The 18199-nt window shown below is 40.3% G+C and overlaps 1 protein-coding gene across 1 annotated transcript in view; it reads right to left on the minus strand.

Moving 5' to 3' along the window:
- Positions 1-15588, minus strand: part of HPGDS (hematopoietic prostaglandin D synthase) — a 30710-nt gene extending 15122 nt beyond the window's left edge. The window contains exons 1-2 of the mRNA XM_014943259.1: positions 15480-15588; positions 3881-4022 (exon numbers count right to left, since the gene is read on the minus strand). Coding sequence (XP_014798745.1) covers positions 3881-4013 — 133 coding nt within the window. The 5' untranslated portion in view covers positions 4014-4022; positions 15480-15588. The remainder of the gene's footprint in view (positions 1-3880; positions 4023-15479) is intronic.
- Between the last annotated feature and the right edge of the window lie 2611 nt (positions 15589-18199).

Consider the following 18199-nt stretch of genomic DNA (forward strand, 5'->3'; position numbering starts at 1 on the left):
CCCCCCCCCCAAAAAACAACCCCAAAACCACAACACCACTTAGGCGTATACAAAATCAAGTGAGACAGTACTTCTAGAAGTAAGGAGTTACTTATTTGCCTGGACCACTAAGACAACAGCTTGCTGGGGAGAGCCACAGGAAAAATGCCAAAAGAAACAGCAAAAACAATCACGCTCTTCAGTCTAGGTCAAAATGAAGCTTGCAGCAGCTGCAAGTCTGCTTTCTAAATGGCCTTCCTGCATGTAAGTCTTGGTGCACACATTTTCTATTTTCCCATCAATGTTACAGGAGAAGTAAGAAATATGGGTATTTTTTCAGAATAATGACAGTATTTTCTGGTTTATATGGTACGGTGATTTTGCTGGGAGGTTGCTATTTGTTGCAAAACCTTACTTTAATTTTTTGAAAATTGACGAACTAATCCTCTGTGCAGAGACCTGGCTCCTTCTACACTTAGACAAACTTGATTTCTTTGATATGTTCCCTTTTTAGCTCAAGAAACATGAAGTACTCTCCTTGTCCAAACTTCTTCCCTAAGAATTTTTTTCCTTTATCTTAATTCATTATACTCAAAGTTTTTAAAAAGATGGACATTATGCTGTACTTGCAGATTCTGCAGTCAAAACTGGTTTCAGATCTGTCACAGGCAAGTGGGTAAATGCAAACATGGTGTGTGCAAATGTGCATAGCAATTTGTCTGGTGTTCCTTACTCTTACTTGAATATATAATTATGTAATTAGTTCAATTAATTGGAACAATTTTAAGGAATTTTGAGGGTTGCAAAATAAGCAGTGTACCAAATTGCTGTTACATTAGCTGCTGTTACATCAAATGTAACTGTAATTCCCCCTATCATTGCTAAACACTTAACACCCTTTGGTTTTCACCAGGATGAGACTGACTGGAACCTGCTATTTCGTTTCCTTTTGAAGTCCAGAAAAAATTAAGGGGAAAAAAATAAATCCTAAGCTTCACAAGAAAGATCTGAATACAGAATATGAATGACAGTAGTGTAGAAGATCTCTCGGCAGAGTGAACTATGCCTGTGTATGCGCAATATGTTGGATGGATCCCTTCATTTCATATTTACTGTTGAACACAGCAGCAATTGAACATTTTTGGTGAGGATCCTGCTACCTGCTTTCCTGAGGACAGGTGTTTCTTCTTCTTCAATCCCTGCCTCCACGAAGGGAGCTGAGGCACATTGTGAAAACTCAGGATAACAGAGAATGCAAGTGGTTTTCCTCATGGCAAATGGTGCATCTCTGATGTATGCAATGTTATCGTAGTGTTAAGACACACAATCCCTATACAACCTAGTCCCTAGCTAGGAGGCAATCATTTCTTGTGTTTAGTCATGTCCTGCAAAGCCAGCGTTTAGGTACCTTAGGGCAGACTGGCTCTTGGTCTTCTTGTACAGTGTACTGTACTGTACTGCAGTAGTGTTTACTGCAAAACCCAGTTGCCACCTTTTATTCAGAGTTTTGCTGAATGATTTGCCTGTGGGAGATTACTTTGCCTGGAAAAACCATGAGTAATTGCTTCACAAAGGAGGAGGAGGTAGTCATCAGTTAGTTGATCTCCAGGCACTTTCCTTAGCAGCATTACATTGTTATGCATACAGACAAGGTATCTTTACTCTTGTTTTAGTGAGGAAACTCAACTTGGATATTTTCTGCAATGCAGATGACACTGGTGGCAAATGCCAACATTACACAGGTTCTTGAGCTAGGCAGGATTCAGGGAGCCTTCCAGGAGGAGAAGTTTAGCATCTTGGTATGAGATGTTCAGACACGCATCCAACTATTTCTGTGTAGGTGTACCTTTTCCTGGTCAATTAGCACAATACTTTCCAGTTCCCATCCACTGACTGACTGGCTGGGTGTCTACAGCAGCCTGAAATTCAAAGAACTCCGAGGCCAGCTTAAGTTTTGCACAGATGATTTCACAAATCTGAAAGCAGCAGCTCCCACGTTTCACTAAACTTCTTAGCTACTTCGGAATTTCATCTAGGGATCAGTCATAGCAGGGGCTGCTATGAAAGGCCATTAAGCAGAGAAAAGGAAAAATCTTAATTAACTGTTGGCAATCCTGCTAACAAACTTTTCACATCGCAGAAAGAAAAACAAAGACATCCAAAGGTTAAATGACTTGTCCAACATTTCTTAATGCAGCAGATACAGCTACAGACTTATGTGTTAGGATTTCTAGGGTGCCTCTGCTCCCAGTGTTTTGGTGGTAATGGTGTTGCAGCTGCACACGCACTGTAATGAACAAGTACTGCACATGTAAAGCTTCACTGGGAGATTCATGATATGAGACTGAAGAAAATCATAGGAAAGATTTCCTACATTGTTTCTTCTGCTGGCTTGGATATTGGGGATATCAATATTCAAAGAGAGGTGCAATGCCTTTACCTGGTCCGATAGATCTACTGTTAAAACACCTTGTCCTAGGATATGAATGCCTCTATAGCCTTTAAGTCACTATTTATATTTTGTCTTTTTAATTTGTCTTACTTAAAAATCAGTATGCAAAACTCTACATAGAAATACAATTTTCTAATATTCTCTGAACTTTGTTTCAGGACATAAGTGGGTGTGTGTAGGTGTGAATATGTGCATAGTTAAGCATGAAAAAGATCTATGCAGAGCTTTCCGCAGTTCATCTGAATTCTCAATATCACCTTTAGTTTCTACCCTGCTTCCCTGAGAATTGCAGTGGGAGGGAAATAAGGTATTCCACATGGTCAACAGCCTTAAGCTCTTGGAAAAGGTTTCCAAAGTCAGTCATCTCTAACTGAAAATATCCCATTTCCACTGCTTCATTTACACTTTTCTCCGTGGGTTGCTAGCTGGTGTTTTCTGGATTGGAGTACCGCTGGTGGCTTCAGCTGCCACTTGGGGAGCAGTGATGCTTGAGTATTTGTCATTCAAGTCACTGCAAACATTATGGGAAAGACCAAATTGAACTGCACCCTGCCAGAATTTGGCAGCCTGCTGATTGGGTTTATTAAATGTTATGAAAGCCTACTAAGAAACATTGCTTAATTAAAGGAAATCACCTTGTGCGTTAGTTGTGCATTTTCCCCAAAAGGCATTATTCTTCATTCCAGATGTGACATGTCATAGCCTACGTAGCAAAACGCAGGCCAAATCCATGAAATGAAGACACAGATATCTCTGACTTCATACCTGTACGCCAAACTCAAGGTCTGTTTCATTTGAACTAAGGTTAATTTAATGAACAGAAATAACAAATGACTTTAGTAGCTCAAAAGAGGTTACTTTGACTACAAACACAAAATGGAGTATTCTAGCCTACGGAGCACTCTTGGAAGGGCTGGTGGGGCTGTGCTGTTCTTAGGGGCAATGATTTTTAGAACCTATTTTGATCCTTTTGTTTTCTTACAGAATCAACTGATTTATTTTCTTTCATGACTTTCTGTCTCCGAAGACCTTTCTGGTTGCAAAAGAGTGGCCTTCTTGACATTTGTTTCCAACTTGCTGTTCTAAAACCAGGGTAGAGGCTGCGTTGTGGTCTTTGAAACCAAGTTCTCTAAAGAAGCTGGAAAGGTTAGCACACATTCGATCAGCTTTATGAAGACAAAAGCTGAACTGAATTGATAAGGAGCAAAAGCCCAGCTGGATGACAGCAGGTAGGTCATTTTAGATTGTCTGAAGATTTGGATTTGGACTTCTGTGGGAGCATCAGGAGCGAAATTTTGGCTGTCAGGACAATAAAATTCCCATAGGCTTAATTAAAGCGAGGAATTAAATTTATTCCTGCTCATGAAACATATAGGTACTTCTTCATTTGCTTTGCTTTTCAACAGCATTTCTAGCAGAGCTTTGGAGATAAGATCCCGTGCTACTTACTTGGTTTGATTTTGGGCCAGTCTGCTGTTTCTATCCTGTGGTCTTCATACGTCTTGCCCGAATAGGCAAACAGGTAGCGGCTGATTTCTGCTCGTCCTCGCAGATTGAAGTATGTCAGCTTGTACTGCGGCATGCTGGATCCCTGAAAGGGAGGACACTGTCTGTCTTAGATGTAACGCAACTCCTTTTTACAAAAGCACACCATATGCTTGTTTTTGAAACACTTGCTTGTACGATGCAAAGAACACATTACAGTAAGCCACGATGTGTTGTACTTTGCAATCATTGCATTAACCACACCTTTTTGTTCTGCGTTTGTCAGCCACAACATTCAGATGTCAGGACAATGACAGTTAAACCTGCAGTTCCTCCTTCTGTATCTTCAGAAAGAAGGCTTGGTTTTTTCAAACATACTAAGAAATTTCAGTTTTCATTTACTTTGCTTGTGACTCCAAATTCTGGCCAGTTTTAGAAAGCGTTTCTCAGAGTGCAGATCTAAAAACTGTATACTGTAACAGAAGATGGCTGTGGTTTTGAGCAGCAAATTTGCTCAAACCTGCCCTGCACAGCTTCTATTGCCTATGAAGACCTTCATCCAAGACCAAATCGTGAGAATTGTCACACTGTTGAGATTTTTCTCATTAACTGTTACTCTAGTTGCAGAGGCAATCAACCCGAATTATTTTAGAAGGAAAATTTGCTATGGAAACCAGTCTACACTGTTGTTTTGAGAAAATTGTCATCACATTCTCAGTTTCTTGTACAGAAGCCAAAAGAAAATTTGAATTGACTTTGTTAGGGTTTCATGTGATTTTTCTTTTCCTTTCAGTTCAAGTTAGGAATCATGTAACAGGAAGGCTCTATCTGTTTCTCAGAGTAACAGGCAACAAACCTAAATACTCATGAGTTTGATGGTACAGCAAGGATGGTGCAGGAAAGGTGAACAGTTAAGGCCACTTTAGACAAAAAGCAAGCTTTTAAACTCTGCACGTATAGCACCTTAGTAAGAGAAATCTGAGTTTAGCTAAGATTTAAATGTACAGCTAAAGGAAACTAAAACAAGCATCCATCTCCTCACCCAATGCAAAACCCTTTCTCTTTCTGGCTTTAAAGTAGACCTTGCATGTCATCTGCCATTCTTTTATATCCATCATATTCAGAGTGTTAATAATAAAGCATGCAACACACATCATCTGCAGTAGGGAGAGAAAGACAACTTCTTTTTTTTTCTTTTAATTAATAAGTGCTACTACATAACCTTGCAATAGAAACAAGCCCCTGTTTAGTCATCTCATCTTCAAAAACAGGCGCTTGAGGGCAGATGTATCATCAGCTTTCACTGTAGATGTTGAGGCTCTGTTCAAAAACTGGGAAAACTTGAGCTTAACTCACGCTGAAAACTGCCTTTGCCACTTTCTCCTCAGAAGTTAAAACATCTACTTTCTGTCCTCAGCGGAGCTGATTAGTTTTGTAGATGTGATAATTACCAGAAAATGCATTTGTCTGTTGCTTGTTAAATGCAGCTCGTAGGTTACAGGTGTAACTGTTTCTTTCTCTAAAGAGATAAATTGTGACAATTCCAGATTTTTCCAGTATGTTTTAGGTAAGTGGCAAAACTTTGCCACTCTATTTTCAAATTTTGTGCCCAGATTTGTCACTTATTATGCTTTCTTGTGCTTATATAATAATACTATATGTTATTATACTTTATTATTTATTTATGTAGGATGGGTTTGGATTGCATATCTACAAATTTAATGTAAGAAGAGAGGATGAAATTGTAGTGATTTTTTCCCATTTGTCCCTGCTTCTGATATTGTGTCACTTGAGAGTGAGGAATGGCATTTTTAAAAGAGCATGTGTTATCTGAGGTTTAAGTTAGACATGACTTAGGGATTTGGGAATAAAAGGGGGAAAAACACCCCACTTGATTCTTACTTTCTAATTTTTTTAGAGGCGAATGAATACTAGTGATTCAATCTGCATTTAGAGAGGATATGACTTTTAATATGCAAAACCCATACAGTGTCTGCTTCCCTTCTTTCAGGGTGTCCACAGAGGTTTTTTCATAAACAGCAATAGAAGTTCCAGTGCCCTGGACTTACTACATCACTCACGCATGGCTCCAGGATCTCAGCTACCTCTAGCCTGCCTTAGCAGGGAGTAACTGATGGCTGGAAGTTATTTAAAAAACACAAGAATAGAAGATTTTAAGGTACAGTCATGAGGAAGGCCGCAGACAGCTATATATAGAGTGGGCTGGAGTTGAGTGAAGCATAACGTTTCTGGTGGTAAGTATTTTGAAAGAGTCTAATTCTTACTGTGGGAGAACTCTATATACAAAGAACGTGTATAATCAGGAGTAGTGAGATGATGTAAAGAAAAGGGAATTTTGGCTGAAGATCAGGAAGTCTTCCTGGCTGTTGTAGTAAAGCGGTGGAAACTATTGTTTGAAATGTCTAAAACAAAATTAAACAAATTTCTAATTAATACAACGTAAGGAGAAATCAAATATTTGCAGTGCTGATGCACATTTAAGCTTATGATTTTTTTTTCCATCTCTAAATAAAGAAAACCAACCTTACAAGGAGTTTACCAAAAATACCTGACATTTTAAAGGCTTCTATAGCTTTATTGTAAACATGTTTTTGTAAATGTTTGTAGTTTTTATTTTTTATTTGTATTCATTGCGAAATGTCAGGAGTAGCGCTTCCTAAACAATTACAGATACGTTTCTAAATGAAAGAAATGGTTGTGTTTGAAATAGCATACCAAGTTGTTTTGTTTTTTTCCTGATCCTCCTTTACCTTATTTTCCCAGTATGTTTTGTAAATAAATGCATCATAAGGAACAAATTAAAACCATTTTAAAAATGCCCAAAATTATAAATGATTGAAAAATTTTTTCCACTTCTAGTGGAAAAAAATCTATTTTGGGTCTTTGAGTTTGTGCTTTGGGGTTTTTGTTGGGGGGGCAGGGGTATTTTTAAGACTATTTAAAAATATTTATCTTTTTTTAGATTTAGTCATGGCTTAAAAATACTGGAAGATGTTGGTGGGGGGAGGACCTCAGTGCCCAGACTTGCAAATGTTTAGTTTGCTTAGTGCTATTATATCTCTTCGGGTGACTTTGTTGCAAAGCCAGGTGTGTATAAATGCAGGACGGGGCTGATTTACCTTTGACCAATAAATCTGCCATCTAAGCAGTGGTTTTTCAATTTGTAAAGCGATGACTACATGGCCAGGATCCAACTGTACACCTGCCCTGCCCTACATCGACAGCGTCTGCAGTAACCTCAGCCCCAGTTTTATCGCATACAACTTTCAAAGCAGGGAACTCAACTAGTCAAAATGTACTATTAAAGTAGCTTTAATACTCTAAACTTGTTGACCCGCTTAGCTGACTTTTCTAGTTTTCTTCCACGGCTTTCTTAAAGCCAGCTTAACTGGCTTTAACATACCTTTGAACAGAAGATTAGCGGATCCCGTGATTAAATTCAACTTTTGGAGCCAGTCAGTGACAAAATCAAACAGAAAATGAGACAAAGTCAAATATGTGTAAAAGGTGGCATCCACCACCTTACTCATGAGTCAAAATTCAGGTTAAAGTTACAAGTGAGATATGTTAGGACAGTTTTTAAATAATTTAAAACTGCTCATGCCTTTATGGAGATACTGTATTAACTGAAGAATTTGGGATGCTTTTATTCCAGTTGAAACAGGAGCCAGCAATCAGTTTGAAAACTTCAAGCAAGATTAGAGTTAAAAACCAGAGCCCTGGAAGGAATCGGTTTCAGTCTTTGAGAACTAAAATGCTGCATTTTCAGATGGTACTAGTGAGGAAGAGAAAAAGCACTGGTAGACTGGAAACTGTATGAAGGTACCAGGAGGATACAGAACCAAACAGTCCCGCTGTCTGCGAGGAATGCACTACTATTGCTTTTACTAGACAACAGTGTCTGAGTCCCTGCTTTGTCTTGAAGGTTAAATGACAAGGGCACCACCTGCATTTCGCCTCCTCAAGATGAGTTTCAGGGGGAGCAGGCTGCCTCTCTGCGGTCCTGCATACCCAGCCCCAGCCTTAAGTAAACACCTAAGCTCTGCTGGCCTTTGTAGAGGAATCGTGTTTCATCTCTGTTTTGGAAAAATCCAGCCCTAAAAGTAATACAAGGAAATATTCCTCAGGCTAGTAACGGACACCAAAACCTGGATGCAGGTACTTGGTATGTGAGTTCAGGAAAACTAAAAAAAAAAAAAAAGAGAGAGACCGAGAAAGAAAACAAAGCCAGCACTTTATTTCATTTTCTTGGATAAGGTTATTGATATTTGAGGTGACAGGCAGCAGAGAGCTTTTCCCTGACCTGCATGCGGAGAGGGAGAAACCAGCTATGTCGAGCTATTTGTTCACATCCACCCAAAATCTGGCAAAGGACCTCGTGGTGCAAAGTCCCTTTTAATTGTACTTTGCACTGTGAGAAATTAAGGCATTTCTTGCCTTAAGGTTTCATCATTGTCAGAAGATTTTAAAAAAGCCCAACTGTTCCCTCCAGCAAGCAAGACCAGTGGGGTTGGGTTAAGGTTCATCTGGGTACTTCTAAAAATCTGTGACTTGAACTGCCTGAGTAGAAGAGACGATGCATTGCACTGTATGTGTATTTATTTAACATGGGGTTTCTTTATTAATTTAGGAGTCACTTATGGAAAGCACCACACCTAGAACCTGACGATAGACCTGCCAGAAAGTGAGAGCTGAAGGTCCCAGCTGCCTGGTGTCAGTAAACTCATTTGAATTGCAACCAGACATAGTCCTTGAGGGAGCTCTGTTTCATTTTCCTGTGCTAATACAATTCTGGGCTCCCTCTGTGAACTCAGGGCCTGTGTCTGGCCACCAGGAGAGCAGGCTGGACCTCGGGATCTCCTGGAGGAATGCCAGTGCTTGCTGAAGGGTGTGAGAAAGGAAGGTGCTGCCATGTCTGATTAGGAAGGTGAGAAACTCCCTTGATGTTTAGTGAGTGATGATTCAGTCAATAGATAATTCTGTTTATTTTTTTAAAATAAGATTAAGCTGTTATATTGGTTCAGAGTGTTTGGATTGCTGGAGCTGATATTATACATTCCATTTTCATGATTTTATAAGATGAAAGTGTAACAATAAATCAGCTTCTACTCACGTAAGCCTACAGGTATCTTTTTGCCAAGAATCATCTTGCTTTATGAAGTGTGAAGCAGAGTTCATGCCCTCTCTAAGCAATAATCTAGCCAAAGCTGAAAAGCTTGGTGGACATTTTTCTTTCTTTTGTTCTTAGTGCTGCTATTAAAGCAGTTGCTATTTCTTTACAAGGTGTTTCTGCAAAGTTGGCCTGGAGTTTAGATGAGTAGGTTTGAAATAGATGCACACCCAAGAGCCTCATTTGGGTGTCCTGCTGGGGTGGAGAGGGCACTGCAATTCCAGCCAATTCATATATTTACTCGTGTATTTCTGTGATGTCCTAGACATACCATGCCAAGTATACAACTGGAGGTTCTTATGACCAGTGTTAGCTGAATATTTGCCATTAACGATAACACTGGGATTTCAGAGGGAAAACTATTCAATTTCTTCTCTTCCTTACTCCCAGTCACAGAGCCCAGTAGTGCTAGTGTCAATTAGTAAACTCAATTAGTCAATTAGTAATTTAGTCATTAGTCAATTAGTAATTTAGAAAGGGAAAGGGGAAAAGCTGGCTGGTTCTATGGAGTTTTTTCTTTGTATATACAGACAAAAGGGTCTTCACATCTTAAAGGAGAGTTTTTTCCTTAGACTATTATGGCAGGAGTGACCTATTCAAGTCTGAAGCATGGATTTTTGGTTCTGATCCTTAGGGGCTGGGGAGAGTTATGTTACTTTACAGAGTACAAAGAAAGATTTTTAACCAGGAAAGAGACTTAACTCTGCCTTTTTTCACGTGAGGAACAAAGTTCAATTTTGCCTATCTTGCTTATTGCCCTTCTTAACTATGTGAGTTCCTCATCCCTGTAATTGGGGAGCAGAGTATTAAAGCAAATTTCTCTTTCCCCAATCTTAAGAAATGTTTCCCTGTCCAAGTGAGTTTTCCTGCCTTCATCTTTTAGGCTTTCAGAGGTTTCAGAGAAACAAGACCTAAATAGTTATTGCAGAAGGCAAGTAAAGAAAAGCTGCCACAGCTGTAACTTTATAAATGCAGCTTTAGCAAGGTAGGAAAGATAGAAAATGTGCGTGTCTAGTATTTTTTCTTTTTTATTTAACCAACCTAACATAATGGTGAGAAAGGTTTGGGGAAAGGCATGCTTGGTTACCTGCTCCTGCTCAAGCAGTGCTGAGAAGGCAGGAGCCAGCTGTAAAGCAGCCTTGCCCTGTCTGCAGGGCACAATGCAGCTTTCCCGGTTGCTTATCAAATCAGATGCTGCAGGAATGTCTTAAATTTGTTTCCCTCGGATGAAAACTTAATCTCTCTAAGACTCTCTGTGTTTATGTTTTATGTCTAGATTCAGAACTGGAATTACAAACAGAAATAGCAATATATTGGCCGCTTTTGGAGAGCAAAGAGTTTGATGGTGAGAAATCTGGGCCAGCAAGAACCAGCCACGGGGTGGCTGTTGGTTCCATTCCAACTCCTGGCTTATGAGGAAGATTGGCAACTCTGCCTGGTGAAGGCACTGGCTTAATCCAAGCTGTTTATCCAGATGTAAGTAACACTAAGACAAAGAACTTTTGCCTTTCCCTGGAAAAAACAGAGGGATACAGTAGCTATCATACACGATGTACTCTCTGAACAGGGAAGCTAATGACTTTGGGATTCCCAGTAGGAAACAGTCAATTGAAGAATCACCATGGTCCTTTCTTACTGTACAGCAAAACCAAAAAATGCTCATTTTCCTCTTCTCAAGCATAAACTTCTGCTTTTAACATTGAGTCAAAACTATTAGAAGCTTAAGAGTCGTTTTCAGCCTTTGAAAACTAAAAATAGAAATAATTTGTTGGTTAATGGTTCTTTTCTGAAAATAATATTTTTATTGATTCTTATTTAGCAAAGAATATAGAAAATTTTTTGCCCTCCTTTTGGAGAGATTAATGGCAGACTGCAAATCTTCCAATGGAAGATTTCCACAGCAGTCTGTGTTTTGACAGAGAACAAAATGAAAAGCTTTAAGTAATTCTCTCTAATTCCTGGCAGCTCTCAGTCTGACATAAACTCTCTATCTGAAAAGCCATGGTCTCTTTTCCCACTCTGCCTCAATTATAGAAAATAAACATTTTAATTTGATCACTTATTTTTCTGTGCCAGATAGCAATCTGGACCTTGGAGAGAAAAGGGAAACAACCTGCACACTCTTTTCTGTTTAATACACAAATCATCTGCAGTACCTGTTTATGCAATTTGATATAGGGTTGAGTTCTGAAATGATGAATCCCAAATTCAGTGATTGTGGCCCGACACTTCTTAGCATGATTTTCAAGATTAGGTATATGCATGGCTTTAAGCACATATAGTGGGATTTTGTACATCTTTACCCAGTGTGCTGGTTATTTTCAACCTGTGGTGGAAATTAGCTTCCTGACATGAGAAGTTTTTAAGGCATTTCTGTGGGATTGCTGATATGAGTAGGTGAGGTGACCTGATGAGTAGAGCTTTTGAAAGCCTGATCTGTCAATGTCTGGGATTAAAAAAGACACAGTAGGAGATCTTAAAGCACTTATTTGTCCAAGGAAGCCCCAGGCTTAGTTAGCTGATGTGGGGAATAGGAACTCTAGAAAAATCTTTCAAGAACACAGGGAAAAAACACATCTTGGTGAAAACAGAAGGATTAGGAAAATACTAGTTCTGAGCAGGTTTTTTGAAGGTGAGAGTCTAATGTGACTGGACAGTGAGTGGATGATCACTGTCAAGACTGCTGTTGCAGGAGGATACCAGGGTCCACTGGGTTTCTCCAGGTTGACTTCATAGCTGCTGCTTCTCATGTGACTGCTCCACAAGCAACTGCAGTCAAAACTATAAGAATTCAGATATTTGAAGCTCACCCCATTCGTTTTAACTGAAGTGGAGGAGGAAGCACTTGCTTACATGTCAGCAGGTACAAGGAGGCAGAGAGGCAGTGATGGGCAGGGCTCAGCAGGGCTGCCTTGGAAGCATGCTCCTCCTTCTGCCTCCCCTGCCAGGCTCTTCCATTTAGGGCCAGAGCATCTGGGATGACTTTGCTTCCTGTCTGATCCTCTGTCTTTTGATTTGCAGCTGCTTGGCCCCAGTTTTATGTAAATAACTTCTAAAATATTTTTTTTGTATGTGTAGTCTCCCAAGCTGTAATGAACTTCAAATGAAACAATTGCACACCTGAGAGCGTGAAATACTGGTAAATCAAATAACAAGAAGAGACATCTCAGGAAAGATGGAGACTAAGGAGTGGTTAAGGTAAATTCTCAGGAGAGACTATTTAAATCTTTTATTTCCTCGTCAGCTGTTATAAGAATTCCCTGAAGCATTTTGTGGTAGAACAAAAGCCTAAATAATCTTAATTCTTGCCAACACGGGTCATCCCTGTAAAATTCATGCCTTGCATCTGTCTCTGTAGTCTTCAGATAAATCAGCACCTCCTCACAATACCCCCACAGAGCGCAGTTGTGAGTCACGTTGCTGTGTGTTAAGTGGTTTAGTCAGCTCTCCAAAGGCAGCTGATGGTTTCACCAGGATGATTTCATGTCCATTTCCTGAACTCTTAAGCCTGTCCGGCAGGGTAATTAGTATAACAACTGTCTTGGCCACCTAGCACCTTTCCTTGGATGGGTAAAAATGAGATTTTTTCCTATCCCAGCCATGATGCGTGTGTGTATATGTACAAGGGAGAGTAAAAATGCCAAAACCTTCCCCCTACTAGTCTAAACTACTCTGCTCTTGAACTGTCACATCTTGTGAATCCGCTGTACAACTTGCCAAAAATAAACAAAATTATAGGCATGAAAGAAAAAGAATTAGGTACACTTTCCAGCACAATATATGTTTGGCAAGGGTGAGACTAGACAAGATTTTATTCGCTTTTCAGAGTTCTCCAGCACCACCCAGCAGGTTTTCTGGTCACTAATTCCTGGTGTCTTCCTGCTCTGCCCTGTGGTGCCTGGTACATACCAGCTTGCCCAGGAGGCATCAGTGCAGTGGGCTCGGGCACAGATGTTGTGTATTTTCAGGTCTTTTGAAACTTTTTTCACAACCAGAGTGAGCCTGAGGAAACCCATCACCTCACTAAAGAGCTCTTTGAACATTGCCAGGCTTCTTGAGAGAACCAGCGCTGGCAAGCGTGGACCTACAGCCTACAGCAGAAGCCTGGGGACCACCTGGATTTAGCCATAAGTGGTAAACATCCAACATCCAAGACCCCAGGAGTTATGGTCACAAACTGCTTGGTATGTAAAACCCTAACCTACGTGTCCCTATGTTTAAGAAGAAAGTACTTTCTGAGCAGCAGTTTGCAGCTGATTTTGCCATTGTTTGTGGGAACACCATCAAAGTCTGGCTCTGGGGCCGTGCCCAGTGCTGCAGGTTCCCCGCTCTGCCCCAGTGAACCCTGGCACACAAAAAATACTCATTTACCTGGGGAATACAGTTACAGAGGCTGGTGTCCCATATTTGTTCTTTCCTGTTGACAAACATCAACTAAAGATCGTGAGACAGTTCAAACCATCCTTTCTGTTTACCTTTCTTTGTTCTCCTTCTCCTTTTGCCATCTGCTACCCAAATCCAAAGCATAGATGTGTCTGTGTGGTATCGCTGAATGTCCTTGTTTTCTCTGCTATCCCATTTCATGCTCATGTTTTACGGAGGCGTTTCAGCAATGTTTTAAGTTCTTTCTGAAGAGGTACAAAACTAAGCATTTCATTTTTTTCAGTTCAATGTTGTAGCTTATTTTATGGGAGTTTCAGCAGATTTACTCCAGATAAGTAAGATTATTCAAAATGATGGCACTTTGAAATGAATGTATGGGATTTTGTAGATGCTTTTTTTCTTTTGCTCCGCTCCCCCTCCCCCCCGGTCCTCTTGGACTAACTGGCAGAAGGCTGAAAAATTCATGTGTTAGAGATTTGTAGCTTATACTATAAGCCTTCAGCTGATGTAAGTAAGCATAGCTTTTAGTGGCATGTCATGCCACTTGCTAATTCAACACCAGCAATAAGTCAGTGGCTGCTAGGCAGTGTAATTACTTGCTGGTGAGATTTTGATCAAAGGTATTTTGAAAGTGAGCACTGTCTTCAATTACTGCTGCTAAATGCTTAGATATTTCTGTCCAAATAGATTTGACTGGGTGGCTGGGTGTGCGTGCATCTGTGGCAGGGGCTACATATGCGTTTTTAGGGAGAGGTGGATTCTATTTTGGGTTAAAGAAAACAAAAGAATAAACAGAAGTAAACTTACAAAAGACCTCTGTGTCTATCTTTTTTCCTTTACAAAAGTCGCAGCTTTTGAGTATGAAAGTACCAGTGTTTACAAACAGTTCTAAGAAGCATAGAACACCAGGAAAAATACTTTATAGCTACAGTTTGTTTGCTTGGGTAGTTTGAAATGAGAAGTGAATAAAGGATGGTTTTTAACAGAGGAAATGTGTGCGGGAGGACTATGCACACAGGCAAATGACAGCAGTTAGATTTTAAAGCAAAAAATATCCTGAACAGTTATTCAGAATATAAATTTGAAGTAAAAGGACAAAAATCAACAGCAAAAAAACCACTGTGAGTTTTGATAAGGAGAAAAATGGAGCCAGTGGAAGCAGATGTAGGAGGTTTTCCTCTATAGAATAATGGTGGGAATTAGGATGAGAATATGTTAATCCATTGGTGAACCAGAAGACAGGAATTCGGAAAATGGACAGAATAGGGCACAAAAATGACCTGGAGAAATTGATTGGTGCTGCTTAATATTAATCTAATCCCTCTGACGTTTGCCTAGATTTGTCTTGGTTAATAAGTGAATGCATAGAAGTCAGCCTTTACATCTAATAGAATACCATTTTGAAATGGCTTTTCCCTTACTGAAAACTCCCTGCAGAATCCCACAAGCTTCCCCACACCAACTTTTTCCTGTTGTGCTGACGGAGTTTTCTTTGCAAAGTGTCTCTCTGCGACGTCCCCTGATAATCAAAGTAGCTCACTGCTGGCAGCAGCAGGCACTGGTGGGGCTTGCTGTAACGACAGGTTAGTGATCTGCCTTTCCAGCTCTAGAAAAGCAGTTGATAATTTCTGAAGTCTGATTGTAGCAGTGCGTGTGATTGTATGGATCAGTACAGCGGGCAGTGTAAAGGTGCCTGTAAGTAGCAGAGAAGGCACATAGATGGGGTATGTGAGTTACACTTGCAGCCGCTGCGGAGAGCTCAGTTATCCCTCGCCGTGCCGGTAGCGCTAGCCAGAGACTCACAATGAAAAAACCTAACAACACTCTAAAAATGAAATACTTGTTCTAAATGTCGCGTAATTGTATGAAACTAACCCCCACGCAGCTGGTGTAACAGTAGCCCTAGGGAGGGCAGAATAGGATTAGAAGAAGAAAAGGGAAAGAGAGGAGCCAGACTGTGGCTGTAAGCAAATCCGAAACAGAACTCACTTGGGTGCAGTGATACGTGGTCCCTTCCTCAGTGCCCAGGAGTCTCTCTGAGTGCTGGCCTCAGTGGAAAAGACTCATATATACTGTTTATTAATATGCAAACCACTCCCCGTGACAAGTATGCCATCATGACTCTCCCTCTCCCCCCCCCTTCTTGCTCACGCGCAGACACACACTAAACAAATCCATCATTCCCTCAAATAGCAGGCAAGTTTGTTACTTTTTGGACTAGTACAAATTGGGTATTGCAGTTCTTCAGCTTGTGTTCAAAGGCAAGAAATACTTTAAAGTGTCATTTAAAAAAAGATAATAATAAAAAACCAAATACTGGCAAGCTGAGTCAGGCAACGGGTGTTTTTTTCTAAGTGTAGAAAGTGTGGAGGAAGCCAAGAAACGTCTGCCTTAGATTATTTCTAACCAATGTGAAGTCCTGCAGTACCTGATTTAACTATAGAGCAGTGCCTTAAATAGTTGCAATCTCACTAAAACAGAGGAGCCAGGAATAAAAGCAATGAAGAGAAAAAGAGAAAACATAACTTCCAAGCCTTTGTAATATAGAAAAAATTGATTTAAGATTTTATTTTTTTGGCCATCATTATCAGTGAAGAAGGGGAAAGAAAATGCCAGTAATGCACATTAGTAGTTAGGGGTCTCTGATGTTACTGCTTCTTATCACTCATGAATGTTGTGCTTTTTTGTTTGGTTTTTTTCCTTTTTCCAATTAATTTGTACTTTGACCGTAACAAAGTCCATCCAATGCTGCTGTGCTTTGCTTTCCTCTGTGTATAACCAGAATGCAGGCAGCATTGGAGCTAAGCTTTCTGGTGATAAAGAAATAGGTCTGAATAGGTACTGCAGAAATCTGCTTTGAAGCCTCGTACGCTTTGTATAAATGAATGGTTTTGGGCATTCTCTGCAGGTACAAAGAGAAGCACTAAGCAAAGTGCTTTCCCTTGGGATGAGGAGGAGCCAGATACCTCAATGCTGGTGGATTCTTGCTTTTGGACTTGCCTTGGCTGCAGATTTATGCTTTGAAGTTTAAAGTGGTTTAACTAAAACCCTGTTTCACCTGTTTTTGATTGTTCATTTTACATAAAGCAGCCTCTATGGGACAAGATAGTTCCTTCAGTTGCAGAGAAGCAGCTGAGATTTTTTTCCCACCCATTTCCTTAGCAGGAACAACTGCAGCAATATTTATGGTTCTCAAAGACTTTGCTCTTGGAAAGAAGTAAATAGAAGTAATATGAAACAAACTTATTTTACAAATATTTGCAAGATTTTGAGCCACTGAGAGGTTTAATTTATTTTAAGTTGGAGCAGAGTGTGGAACATAGCGGTACACTGTGTATACAGGTTCTGGTTCTCAAAGGGAAAGCAGAAGGTACTCTTCAGGAGTTGCTTTCAACAAACAGCAGTTTCCTCCTACCTTGGCAGGGTTGTCAGTGTTAATATGTGGTAAAGCATTAGTAAGAGCATTGGTAATCTAACTTTTACTTTCAATGTGAAATGGTTAATGAGTTAAAACTGTGCCTTCACTTCAAGACTCTCCGTTAGGTTTGGTATAAAGCACAAACATTTTTTTGAACTACAATTATACCTCTAATGACTTATAAGGTCAAAGTCCTTTTTAGTTTTGCCTGTAGAAAATCCTAAACGTGGATGAGTGAGAAAAGTTTTCCAACCTGTGGCAGAACTGCCCTGAGGACCAAATTTTTAACTTAACTTCATTTTTTGAAGGGGTAACTCACTCCCTGTCCAGTGGAAACCGGGCCACATATTATTCCCTCCTCTCAGCGCTGCTCTGAACGCCTGAGGGTCTCGCAAGAAGTGAGGTTATACAAACAGTAGGATTTACAAAGCACCTATTAGTCAGGTTTCTTCTCATAAAGAGAAAATAAATTCTTCCTATCTGCCAGATTTTGCTCGGTGCACATGTGAACAATCAAATAAATCCCTGCACTCCCTCAAATGGGAAGTGATTTGTGCCCACAAGTTTAAAATAATGAAGTTAGTAATGCGCTGAACTGATTTAACCTTAGCTCCCTCTGTTGATGATTTCTTGCAGATTAAACTCTCCATTTCTGTTGCCCTTTCGGCCTCCAACAGCTGTTGACGGCATGAAAAAATTGCTGAACTGCCAGTTGCATGCAGTCGTGCCGGGGCTGTGTGGCACAGTTTGTTGCATGAGGCTCTTACCCTGAAGTGCTTTTCACTTCTGTCCAGCTTTGGGAAGCTTTAGGACTGGGAGAACAAACCGCTTGTCAGTGTCAGGTTGATGGTTGGACTAGATGATCTGAAAAGTCCCTTCCAACATGGACACTTCTATGATTGTAAGGTCATGATTTATTAGACAAAGCACATATAAAATCTGGGTGAAGAGACATGGTCATGATTTATTAGATGAAGCACATATAAAATCTGGGTGAAGAGACATCCGCTCAGGTCAGGTGCCTTCTCCTTGGGCTGTGGCAGAGAGGTTTTTGTAGCCGGATCTATGGTGAAACGCCCCGCGACTCAGCAGTTTGCGTTTTGACAATTTGCCCTTTGGTCATGGAGCAACGTATCATTTCCTTGTGGTCAACCAAGCCCCGTGTACACCCTTGTAGCTGTGTGGGTCTGGTGATTGTGGAGTCACAAGTCAGCAACAGGATGCTTTCTGTGTGTTTTATATACAAGTGTGAGGACATTAACTAAATAACACATTTTCTTTCTTAGTCAGC

The sequence above is a fragment of the Calidris pugnax genome, unplaced genomic scaffold (genome assembly GCF_001431845.1).
Source record: "Calidris pugnax isolate Ruff unplaced genomic scaffold, ASM143184v1 scaffold15, whole genome shotgun sequence".
Lineage (NCBI taxonomy): Eukaryota > Metazoa > Chordata > Aves > Charadriiformes > Scolopacidae > Calidris > Calidris pugnax.